General features: G+C 38.0%; 1 protein-coding gene across 1 annotated transcript in view; it reads left to right on the top strand.

Annotated features, from left to right (window-relative positions):
* Positions 1–12,540, top strand: part of LOC139725591 (uncharacterized) — a 51,108-nt gene extending 38,568 nt beyond the window's left edge. The window contains exons 12-16 of the mRNA XM_071636682.1: positions 3,190–3,288; positions 7,609–7,698; positions 8,848–9,046; positions 10,719–10,841; positions 12,030–12,540. Coding sequence (XP_071492783.1) covers positions 3,190–3,288; positions 7,609–7,698; positions 8,848–9,046; positions 10,719–10,841; positions 12,030–12,094 — 576 coding nt within the window. The 3' untranslated portion in view covers positions 12,095–12,540. The remainder of the gene's footprint in view (positions 1–3,189; positions 3,289–7,608; positions 7,699–8,847; positions 9,047–10,718; positions 10,842–12,029) is intronic.
* Positions 12,541–13,003: the final 463 nt, after the last annotated feature.

The raw sequence follows: 13,003 nt of genomic DNA, 5'->3' as shown, positions 1-13,003 counted from the left end.
TCCGCAATGTAAGCAACAAACAAGGCTACTGCGTATATAATGGCGAGAGTGAAGACTTTAAGAAAGTAAACGCAACTGCAAACACCACAAATTATCCCTCGAAGCGTTCCAGTAAAAACAACAACACGAACAGAAGAGACAAAATTCAAATTTAAAGCGTGCAAATCATTTGCTGACGTTTGATGACCGAATGTATGCTTTTCTTGCCTTCTACAGAAAAGACGAACGCGGCAAAACAAGATGAAACAGAGTGCATAAAAAAGCACAATGATAAAGCAATGACTGGCGGAGCTTGCAGGAAATTCAAAGATTTTGTAGTTGTTGTTTTTTTAATTTCCTACTCTTTTTTTCTGTTCTGCGTCAAACATTGTGACTTCATCCTTCCGTTTAGATAGAAATGTCAATATTGTGAGATATTCTCGTCGATATTTCGTCTTATGTTGCCGACGGCAGTACTCCCATCTCCCGGGGTTCAATGCGTCAAATTACTAAATCTAGCGACAGGATCCAATCAGACAAGGCTATAGCAAGAGCCCAACTGTCCTCCAAGGTGCTCGTCGGGAGAGCCTGAATGACGAGACTTTTTCAGTCGCTTTAACCGCATCTAAAAATCCCCTGACCTCGGGATGAACTAAAAATTGCAATATCGACCCCCCCCCCCACCTTATTCTTTTTTTTCAGCTTTGTGAATGATATTTTCTTTCCCTCATCATCCGCTCGTATGAGATATGAAGTCCACTAGCCAATTTTGCGCAAGTTTTGTATGCCCGCAGCCACGTTTACGGTTGATCAGCATAACGACGAAGATTAATTACGGATGTCCTTGCCCGAAGGAATGCAGGACATTGACAGAGCTAAATGAATAATTTGATGGACACCATGACTGTCCCCGTATTAGTGTCATTGTCACGTCAAGCGACGCTGTAAACAAATAACACCAATTTTGGCGAAATACAAATAGGAAGGAGATAAACAAGTAAATAGATAAAATATATAAATACATGACTAGGTAGATTGGTTACATATGGGGAGAAAGAGAGAGAGAAGTATAATAGCAGAGAGAGAGAGAGAGAGAGAGAGAGGAAGAGGGGAACAATAACTCTAATACGTAATCCTCTGCGTATGTTGTATCGATTGGAATTTCATATGTGTACTGTATATTACGATTATGCTTCAAAATGTCAAGATTACTTCCAATCAAACAAAAGCACTGATAATGCAAAGAATAAATCTTTCTTATTGCAAACAAATAAATGTCACTCGCCAAAGCCAGGCAGCTGGGTGACGTAAACAAATTTTTTTTTCATGGCCCATGAGGGGACATATACACAAAAAACTAAACAAATGAACAACAAGTTTAATGCTAAAAAACCTAAAATCTAAAATGACTCCCATAACTGTGATCATATGAAATCATTGGTTTATTTGGCAGGATGAGCATTTTAAACTTTAAAAATTAATAATTTGTAAATTACAGTGCTTTCGAATCGTTTTCCTTATGCACACGGCCGAGAGATTTTGAAATCGTCCTTTCAAACGTTTGCGTAGTCAAAGTTATGACCGTACAATGGTTATGATTATTAAAGAACCTGATGTGGTCCCCCGAGCTATGCACCGACGACGGCGATTTGACAAGGCAAGAAGCCAAATCGTAATTAGCTCATGTGCACATTGTACAAATGGCCTTTCTTTTTTTTTCTCACCTGGTCAGGCTCTTCACATATTTTCAAAACGACACAATGCATGAGCTTGCCCGAAGTATAACAATTTATGGAAGATATGTTCAAACATGCGTAGACCATGGTGACCAGAATGATTCGTCATTTCACACTTGGGGAAGCATTTATTTCATTGTTTTGCATTGAATACATTCACAATCACTTTTTCTGTTAATACTAATATTGTAAATTGCTTAAAAGGCTTTAATGAACACTTTGTTGGTATGAGTTGAATGTGCTGGCAAGCATCATTTACATGAATAACACGAATACTCATTACATATCTCAATGAATCTAAAAACCAATCATGCCTGTTGGTACGAATGACCTATTTCTGCTCATGCGCTTAGTGGAACTAACGAAGGCGTATCAAGGTCATGTGATCACGTGACTCAAGCTGGTTATGTATTCATACAGATATTGCCTTAAAGTAAGACCAATAGAAATGAAGGAAAGGTGAAGCATTGGATATTATTTTGTTCAAGCATCGTGTCCTTCCAATAAACTGGCTTCAGCTCAGTGGTAGTGCCACTGCCCGGTAAACAGTTACACAGCTGGTGACGCGGTTTCAAATCCCAGGCTTGCTCCTTCCTTCGCACTTGTTCACTCATAATAGTACAGACATGACAGATCGAGCATACTTTTTTACGATCGTATCCACAGAAAAAAAAAGAAAAATATACATAGATATTGCCTTTTTAGAAGTGTACTATAACACTTTACCCCAAGAAATTGTATCTTAGAGAGATGGTATAGTTTTGCTTGAGATGGGGATTCGGGTTGTAACTCTTTTTGAGATAACTAGAAACCACTTATAACAGATATTAAAGAGCATACAATTTTAAGAGGAATTCAAAGTTTATTTGATATCCAAAAACAAAGAGGTCCTAATAAAATGTGGGACCCACGTCTTGTCAGGACCAGTCTCCTTTGCTTTGTTGTTGTTGCTTTTTTTATATATATCTCAGCCATTCCAAAACCGATTTTCATCAAATAAACTCTGAATTCCTTTCGAATTGTGCGATCTTTGATAATTTCATATGAGTGGTTTCTAATTATCTCACAAAGAGTTAAAGCATTAATCACCAACTTTAATAACCAAAACTATAATATCCCTTTAAACTCCCAAGGGAATATCAAGTGTTACATTAAAGCAATAGACAGTGCATTATGTTCTGTTATACTATATGGTCTACAATAATTCATATCTTCATTCTAGCTCCGCTGGCAACAAGTCAAAGTCTGGCTTTATATTACCTGACGTGATGTCACTGCTCGCAATATAACGGTTTCGATCCTCCCTACGTTAGTCACGAAATTGCATTATCACCAATCACCGACCAGTACTTCATGATGAAGACCGTTTGATATCAACAATTTATTCATGTTCAATTATCATCCAATGTGCGTGCTGTGAGATACAGCATGTTACGCGTGGCGTCATAACAACTATCTCCTTTCTTTAATCCAGAAACGACGAACGGCCCTCCATGAGGCGACGGAGAACGGGATGGTGGATATCGCCGAACTCTTACTCGTAGCGGGTATCAATCTCCACGTCCAGGACAAGGTATGGTTGACCACAGTCCACACATGACACTCGATTGGCATATATATATATATACATATATATATATATATATATATATATATATATATATATATATATTTAATATAATATATATATATATATATAATATATTTAATATAATATATATATAATATATATATATATAATATATATATATATATATATATATATATATATATATGCATATTTATATGATATTTTCCCCTCATTATGTACACAGAAAAACATTCATTAGCGATGTATTCATGGTCACTATCTTTACAGGAAAATATGCAAATCAGAAAGTAAATTGATGTATACGAGCACAAACAACATACACTAAAGCGTTTGTGTATGTGTTTGTGTGTGTGTCTGTCTGTCTGTGTGTCTGTGTGTCTGCGTGTCTCAGCCTGTGTGTATATGTTTTAAATTTGCTTTTGTCATCTGTCTGAGAGATATACGGCAAATGGTTCTCTTGGAAGATAGGAAGTTTTGTTTGCACATGCGTAAACATGTTTCATGTTTCTTGATGATGCTGAAATACTTTGTAAAAAAGAAAAAACAAGCAGCACCCTGAACGATGGGATTAATAAAGGTGTGTCATTGCATCAAAGCACAAGTAAAAAGAATAACCAAAAAAAATGCTATACGAGTTAAACACAGGACACACGTCAGAAACTCACCGAAATATCTACTCTGGCCAAACCATAAACTGACTAGTATACTCTCTCTCTCTTCCTCTCTATCAATGCATTTATGTAGGTTCTCTATGTATGTATGCATGTATGTGTGTATGTGTGTATTTATTTTTGTATGTATGTCGGCCTATGTATGAACTGTATGTATGCATGTATCTATGTAGATATGTATCCAAATGAAAATACCAAATTTATACAATGACCACCCCGTTCTTTGATTTTATATTCCCCACCCGGTGACATAATCATTCGAGGCTAAAGTGGTTAGGTGCGACTATAGAAGTAACCGTCAGTGTGAGGTTAATATTCAGTCGATTGCATACATCTTCGTTAGATGATTAAATAGAGGAAATGGAATGGCTATTGATGGCTTTACCAGAGTATGAATGGAGAGACAGGTCAAGGGTGCAGGAAATCAGAGACGGAAGAAAGGATGACCAAGAGGGTGATTACGTAATCACAAGGTCATAATGATGCAGAGAGCCTTCTTTCATTATTTTCCTTTGTTGTTTGATAAACTTCAATAAAGTGCTGATGATCATCATAAACACATTAAGGCGATCCAACATATGTTACCGAAGATGAAAACTTGGTGGCAAAATTTGCGTATGACATTCGTCATATTCGCAAAGATCAAATCTTTTCTTGAGTTTCTACATGCAAAAAGTTCATTTACAAGTGACGAATTGTAGACAAGACGAATAAAAACCCATAGACGGAAGAAATGGGGAAGGGGGAGGACTGGAGGTGGAAAAATAAGTCCTATTTGACTGTCTGTCTGTCCGTTAAGTGGGCACATTACGTGCAGCCAATGACAAATAGAACGTTCTTTTTTTTCCCATGTTCGTTTTATGGGCATTTAATATTGCGTTGAACGCACTTCGCAGTTGGGCGTTGAACTTGTCTAAAGGGACGTGTAGTGCATGGCCACTAATAATGGGGCACCATGCCTCCGCTTGACTGTGGGACGAGGCTTCTCATAGATCTAAAATGATCTCTCAATTTTCTACCATATACTTCTCTTCATCTTTTAAGTTGTGCATGGTAAGGGAAGGAGAGGTCAAAACTAATCACATTTTGTGATTTTATAGTCTGTCCCTCCCTGCCCCTCTCTCTACCCCCTTTATAATCCATCTGCTGATGTTATTGAGTATTGTCTTCCGAGCTTACGGGAGACCCTAGATCTGCTCTTCTCCAAATTCCATGATTACGAGACTCTGCACTTCCATATCAGCAGACAGCAAAACGCCTCCTCAGCCTACATATGTCAGCTTTGGTTGGAGTATAGGCAAGTGCCTGATGTTTCGCCTATTACAATTTGCATTTCCAACGTTCATCGTTCTGTGACCCGTTCCTGGCATTGCTTTTTCTTGAGGGTTGATGCTTTGTTTTTTGTTTGTTTGTTGTTTTTTTTTTTTTGTATTTGCAGCTTTGACAACAGCTGTTCAAAAATTCTGGTCCATGTATAAACTGCATTGAGAACACAACGCTAAAAAGGAATGAACGGAATGAGTAAAAGTTGTAATAAGCATACCCCCCAAAATATGGTAATGATGTGACAATCCTGGTGATAATGATGGTGAGGAACAAGATCGAATATAGTGAATATTACAGTATTGTTCCCAATAATTAGAGCAACTCTTTCTCGAATGATTAAAAGTGGAGGATGATAGCCCATTAAATGAAGCATACGTGTGAAATACATCTGAGCATATAGAGCAAGCTTTTCCGATATTCTGGCACTACGATCGCTCAATAAAAGTGAAAGCGATCCGTTGAGGCAACATTTCGGGAAATGAGAAAGTATGGAAGTTGGATGTAATGGGGCTCCTTAGAGAAGAGAAGAGAGAGAGAGAGAGAGAGAGAGAGAGAGAGAGAGAAACAGAAAGAGAGGGAGAGAAAGAGGGGAGGGACTGATGGTATTTAATGAAAGGAAAGGAAAGATGCGCGCGTGTCTATGGTAACGTGTCTCCTGAGTGATGGGGGTTCGGGAGATGAAGCAGAGTCAGGATTATGGCGGGGTACCGTATTGGTATTGCTTATCACCCATGCGGGTCTCTTGAATTCCCCGATGACGCTTATCAATAGCAAATACCATCCAACAATCCAGGAAAGACGTGACGTGGATATTCCGAAAAGCGCAAAACATTCGAAACTTAGGAAAGGAGAAAAAGTTTTATTCCTTTTTTTTTGGGGGGGGGGGGTTAATTCTCCTCTTTTTATTTTGATGCCAGAGTATTAGGGATATTAACAGTCTGTCGGCATTTTGGAGAAACTCGAGATTTTGAGTGGTTGGGTAATTTGATATTACTTAAAAGAATTGTGTGGGCTTTTCTTGAACATTGAGAAAGTGCAAGTTATAATAATCCATGGAATATTTTGACATTTGATTGTTTTTTTCATGTCATGATGAATGGTTGATGCTTGTGCTTTAGTTTTTTGACCAAAGACTTCACCTACTATCAACTTGAACGAGTAACAAAACGTGATCCGACTTTCTCATCAGATCTGTAGTTTGTTTGATGTGCTTGTGTTTTTTCATACAACAACCTAAATACACACATATTTCCTTTTTGTCTTTCTCTACACGTATATATATATATATATATATATATATATATATATACATATATATATAATAAATGCACTTATGTAGATAGATAGATATACCTATGTATGGATAATTGTGTACATTACACATATGATACGCACACATTATTTGTACATGTGTAAACACAGACATGTACACATCCATGGTTCACAACAAAACCCAGACGAAATGTTTCTTTTTTTAATGAATAAAAGCCGATAAAATGGGAGAAAAAAAAGGAATAATCATTCTTTTTCTTTCTCCTTGACTTCTCTGTTTCCATGTCTGAGAGTGATGCGGCAACCTTATGATGTAGACTTAGCGGTGATCGCACGTTTCTCTGCCACAAGTAACGCTTTAAGTTGACAACCTTGTGGTGTGCCATCGATGTGATTAACTTTAATCAATTCAGAAATGCCATGAAATGACAGTTTTCTTCTTGAGCTGCAGCGAGCCAATTTCCGTTTATAATTCCCTAAAGTCTGTCTGTTCGCTGCTCTCTTCTCACTTCTGTCCTTTCGTACCTGAAGTCTTGTGGAATTAAAAAAACAAACAAACAAACAAACTAAGCAAATAAAAAAAAAGAAAATTAGAAGTTCATGGCATGTACTGAGATCATCGACCGCCTTTTACGGTTCTTAAGTACATTCATGCATCAAGACGACAGATCATCCTGTCTCATTTCATTCATGGTCGTATTGGCGATGAAGTTGACGAGTTCACTTTACACGCTGGCTGAATAAACATCTAGAGAAAAACAACAAGAAGAAAGCACACCTCATATCTTCCAGGATTTCAATTATGTCCGCGTCATACAATGCGGCAGTCCGAGTTCAGGTGTACCACGTTCTTAATCTGATGACGGCTGTCATTTTCAGAGGTAATTTGGTGACGTTATGTGCGTGGTAAAACAGAAATATTTTATAAAGATTGGCTTACTGCATCTACACTCTGTGTGTCACTTGTAATACTCGATAGCTCCTGGGAATGACTTGCGTTTTCTTGTCCGTTGTTTCTTAAAATCTCAAACAGACGGGGAAAACGGCGCTGTCGATGGCCGCCCGGGCAGATAACATTACCATCGTCGATATGATAATAAAAGCCGACAGGTATTGGCTGAAGGTAAATAGTGTCCGTCTTTCTTGTAGCATAGAAGAACCACGGTGGAAAGATTAGTTTGACCAAGAGTAGTTTGATTGCTTTTACGATAATAACAGGAATGTTTATTATCTCATTTCCGAGATATATACACCTTGAAGTAGACAAAGGAAAGTCGGTTACCCTGTGTTATACATGAAGCGGGAATCAGAGAGAACATAGCTAACCTTTCTTATCAAACCATTTCATTTTGATGGAGAATTTTTAAATTGAATTATTTCATATGTTTTTATTTTACAATCTGTATGAGATAAACAATTATTTTTTGATATGATTGATATGACATGCCAAGCGTGGATACCATAAAAATGATGAAGTGTACATCATCATCTTTATTCCGATGTGCAATTGAATACTTCAGAAGTACAGCGCAATCATCTACAAATAATTGTGTTCAGTCATCCATCACAAAACTTTATTTGAAATAGATTGATCTAATGAAGAAAAATTATGTTTTACGGCAGGTATATCTCTTTGTATCTTGAAACTACCTTTCGAATATAGTTTCTGTATGCGACCATCGTATTAGTTCATTTTCTCTCTTTTTTTTTTCTTAGAAGTTCTTCAAATATGTACTACAATTATTTTTTTTTTGTACGTTCACTGATTTTAATGTTTCATTTTCTCAAATCACGTTATGTATTCGGCTTCAAGAGTCTTTGTATATACCTGCCATGAGGTTTCCTGAACAGAGGAAATGTTTATTATTTTTCGCTTTTTGGTGGCTGAGAGATGGACCTGCGACCAACGCGCCAGCCGCTAACTATAGATTCAAATTAATTTCAAATCAATTACAAAGCAACTTGCCATCGCAGTTACGGAAAACAGCATACCGGTATATCGAATTTGGTATACGTGTTTACAGGACAAAGCCTCTCTCTCTCTCTCTCTCGTTCTCTCAAAGAGAAAAAAAAAAGTGCTAACTTTTTACTACATGCATTGTCCCATGGGATGACATCACGAGCAAATACTTTGCAAGCAGAAAAAAAAAACCAAACAGAAGATAATTTGTTCGATCAAATTTGAAGGAGCGTAAAATAACCAGAACCTGTATGTAGGGCAAACCGGTGATAATCTGTTTGAAAATCAATTATTATCGCTGAAAAACAACAGCACAAACGGCGGCCTGGGGATATCAGGAACTTGGATGTGCTCCAATTCCGGAAGGAGCAACCGGAGATCCGGGAACAAATGAGACCAATCTGTTACAAGCTGACCCACAAGCAGCTGACGAAGGAGGAAAGTACGCGACTCTTCTACTTCTGGGGATTCAAGCCGGAGCATATGGCTGCCATCGAGATGCAATACACGGGTAAGTGGACTGGCCGCGTTTGCGGGACATGAAAAGGTTACTTCTCCAAATCCTGAAGTGTACTGTAATAAAGTACACATTTCTCATAAATGAATGAATAATTTTTTATAGCCACTGTATAGGCTAAAAAAAAAAAGTGCGCTGTTTCTTTTCAGATTATGTCTAATTGGACGTGTTTTTATGTATACACTTTCATCGATTTTCCGCATTTTGATTTACTGGTGCCAGTCTGGAACACCCACTGATTTCAATTCATATATTTGTTTAATGATTTACTTCAGTTTTTTTTTAATATTTTGTGTTACCTCATGAATTATTCCTCTGTACATACATGTACTGTAAATACACACCGATTTCAATATATTTCGTCGCTGAATTGAATTACCTCACTTATTACTTCGTGTCATCTCATGAAGTGCTTTTCTGTAAATGCCAATACTGTAAATGGATCTATTCACTCATCGTTTTATCATGTTTTGATTTTGATTGTTCTCTATGTAAAATTCATTCATGGTTGCCCCCATCCTCAACGAGGGTGACAAGGGATACTAATAAAATTGTCATTGTCACTGTCATTGTCATTGGTCATTGATCATTGCCATTGTCATTGGAGGGGACTGCTAAAAGCAGTTCCATCTCATTTTTCGGTATTTATCTCGAAATGTACAAAATTGTTTTACTGTTCATAGTTTGTTTTTTCATTCCGTTGTTGTGTTATTATGTATTCAAATGTTATGATCATATGTGTTTGAAATGAAATAAAACGAAATGAAATGAAATTGTCGTTGTCACTGATGCTGCCCGCGGATCGCATGGGGGAGAAGATCCGTTCTATGTTCTCGGAAACAGTCACGTAGTCCTGTGTGTAATATAGACAAACCGATGGTGCCGTTTCTCACGAATATCCCTTGTTAAAGTCTATAGAGAAGACATGGCATCATTCACCTTAGGTTATGCCACAGTTGTAACATATTGAAGGACGATTCTTGCTGGGTCATTAATCAAACTTGAATGTTACATTATTTCTATGTAACGGCGAATACGTAGGTTATTTAGATTTACTCTTTATAAAAAAAAAATCGACAGGAGCCTGGAGTCTCTGTTCATTATATTTGAACAAGGCGTTGAATGAAGCTATTCTCAAATGGCGCGTTTGCTTGCCGAGCGGCAGGCGTTCGACAGCTGCTCCGTTCGCCTGTTGACTCAACGGAATACCAGGGAAACGTCAACTCGTTTTCTTTTACCGAAGCATAAACATATTCCGCACAACCCTTAAAAAATTTCCAGTTGTTCGCAAAGACAGTTTAAACTCACGTACAAACGATGACAAGCGGACATTTACTGGGCATGCATTGATCACCGTTTGACAGGGTGCGTAATATTTCTGCATCAGATGATATTCATTACAATTCTGTAGCAACCCTGTAACAACTGGACATATTCGTATTATGACACCCTTGCTTCAAAGAGTCGCCCCTATGATAGCACATCGAAGACCCCCTGCCATTAGCGAACCGGCTCATGATGCGGCCCAGAGGAGTTGTGGGTCATTGTCTTGCGGAGAATAATTTTTACGATAGTTCAAGTGACAAGCGTGTCTTGCATACTTTTTGGCTCCATCAGCGATAAATCCTCACCTCTCATGCCCTTGCTCAATCTGTATGTGATGCAGGCAAGCAGAGCTGGAAGGCCCATGGTTACCGGATGATGTTGATATGGCTCCATGGACTGGAAGACAACCCTCTGAAGGAGCTGTACGAAGGGCTCATCAACATCGACTGCAAGAAGTTGGCCGGTAAGACACCATGATAACAACAAACCCGCAAGTGCTTTGAGATGAGTTCAACAAGCCAATAAAACTGGAAAATACATGGCTTATGATTTCTTGCCAGGTTTTTCCTCCGAAAAATACCACATATAAATCACCGAAAAGTAGAAACAATTTGTCTTGTATAATTCTATATCCTTTTTTTCTACCTCGTTTTCGTCATTCCACGAATAAAGTGAGAGACGATATAATTATATTTTCTTCATGTGGGCCTGATTGTGTCAGAACTACTATTAACATCCTTGTAGTAATCTTCGCTCTCTATGAAAGTCGCCATTATGATTCTCATTTTAATTTTCTTCTGTCTTTTCACTCTGTGCATTGGCAAGTGGCAGTCCTGTAGATGACTGTTAGACTTATTCTTGGATGAGCTAATAGAAGCTGATGTCACTGTGGAATCGCAATTGAAACAATAACCAATAACTCTTCGTGGAAATTATTTGAGATCAATGATTGATGATTTTGACACAATCAAACAAATAATGCTGAGGTAGATCACACAACCTTAATGTTCTCTCGTACTGTATACCGTCGACTTCATTTCACCATAAAGTGAGTACCTTGAACTCTACAAGTTCATTGAAGATCGTACAGATGATAACAGTAAATGTAATCCAATCCATCAGAGTTAAAGATAAAACGGACAGAAGGAAAATGAGATCGAAATAGATGAAGGGATACGACAAGCAATAATCACTATATCACATAGTCAAAGGTGTTAATGTATTCTGTTCCCCTGAGCGTATACCCCGTCCTTAAAACAAATTCCCCGAGGTCAGTGCCCTTGTAATGCCGAAACCAGATGTGGTGCAGCCACGTTCTATCAGTCTGAATTTTATAAGAGGTCTGAACGCCGCTTCATGCAATATGCATGTGAAAACAATCAAGACCTGTCCGCACCGATCTCGTTTCCAGAATTGACCAACCCACCGGCCTGTGACAACTGAGTGACTCGGCCTGCACTTGAATTAATTCCCCTCGTTTCATCTCACCGAAAAAAAAAGACAAACAGCTTTCCATAAAGTCAATTCGACTTCTCCAATATTCTACGATCATATCTATCATTCACTGTTAGTGTTTTCTGACAAATGAGGTCGTGCATGAGACTTTGTTTCTTCCTTTTCCCTAAACCCTTGTTGTTGTTTTTGGTCGCAGAACAAATACGAGCCAAGGAAAACAAGCGGGCAGAGGCGAACGATTCAAACTGCAACCTGTCGTGACGAACAATTGATGGTTGATGAATATCAATGGCCAGGCCGACAACCATCGACCAAAGGAATTCAGAGATCCAAGGGAACATCACAGAATATGCTATGCCATCACTGAAATGAAAATGTCACCAGCTTGTGATATCAGCAGATAGAATGAAACGTGAAATCAAATATGAAGCGGACTCCCCCCCCCCCCTCTTCCACAAACAGATGTAGATAACTTGTGTTTTCATACACAAGTTAACGGACGAGGTGGAGGAGAAGATTTCAACGAATAAGAGAGTTGGAAGAGGACTGGAAGATCAAAGTGAAAATGAACTGTGCGAAACTGAGAGAAAAATGATTAATCATGTTAATTGACTATTGTATTGATATAAGGTGTAAAACAACCTCATCGAAGGACATAATTTACACAGACGGAAACTGTGCGAAAAAAAAAGACAGGATGAGGAAAAAATGAGAGAAAAGAGGTATACATAATATACTTTCAAGGAGCTCCGTTCGGACTTTCGAACATGAACTGAACTTATTAAGCCATACCATGCCGAAGGCGAATTTTACTTCACTATTGTTAGGTATTGAGGAATGTACCAACGATAAACTGCAATCTCTTGAAAGGAGAGTGCTATACACGTATTGCATTTTAGTGTTTCAAACTTTTCCTAAATTTGACAAACTTTCAAAACTTAATTGGTGCAGCAATTTTGTTACATTACTGTCTTCCCTCTTGACTGCCTGTTATACACAATCCGAATTTTGTGATGTAAAAAATCTATTCTCGGCAGATATATATATATATATATACATACATATATATTTGGACATATGTTGACATAATATCGATATGCTGTCCATTAATAGTACAATGTGTTTGCTTGTAGGCTCGTGGAATGTGGGTAGCTAGATAATTAAAACAGA

The sequence above is a fragment of the Diadema antillarum genome, unplaced genomic scaffold (genome assembly GCF_040938485.1).
Source record: "Diadema antillarum isolate AM-2024a unplaced genomic scaffold, OU_Dant_1.0 seq00000050_RagTag, whole genome shotgun sequence".
Taxonomy (NCBI): Eukaryota; Metazoa; Echinodermata; class Echinoidea; order Diadematoida; family Diadematidae; genus Diadema; species Diadema antillarum.
The sequence above is the reverse complement of the archived record's forward strand: the minus strand, read 5'-3'. Positions and strand labels throughout refer to the sequence as shown.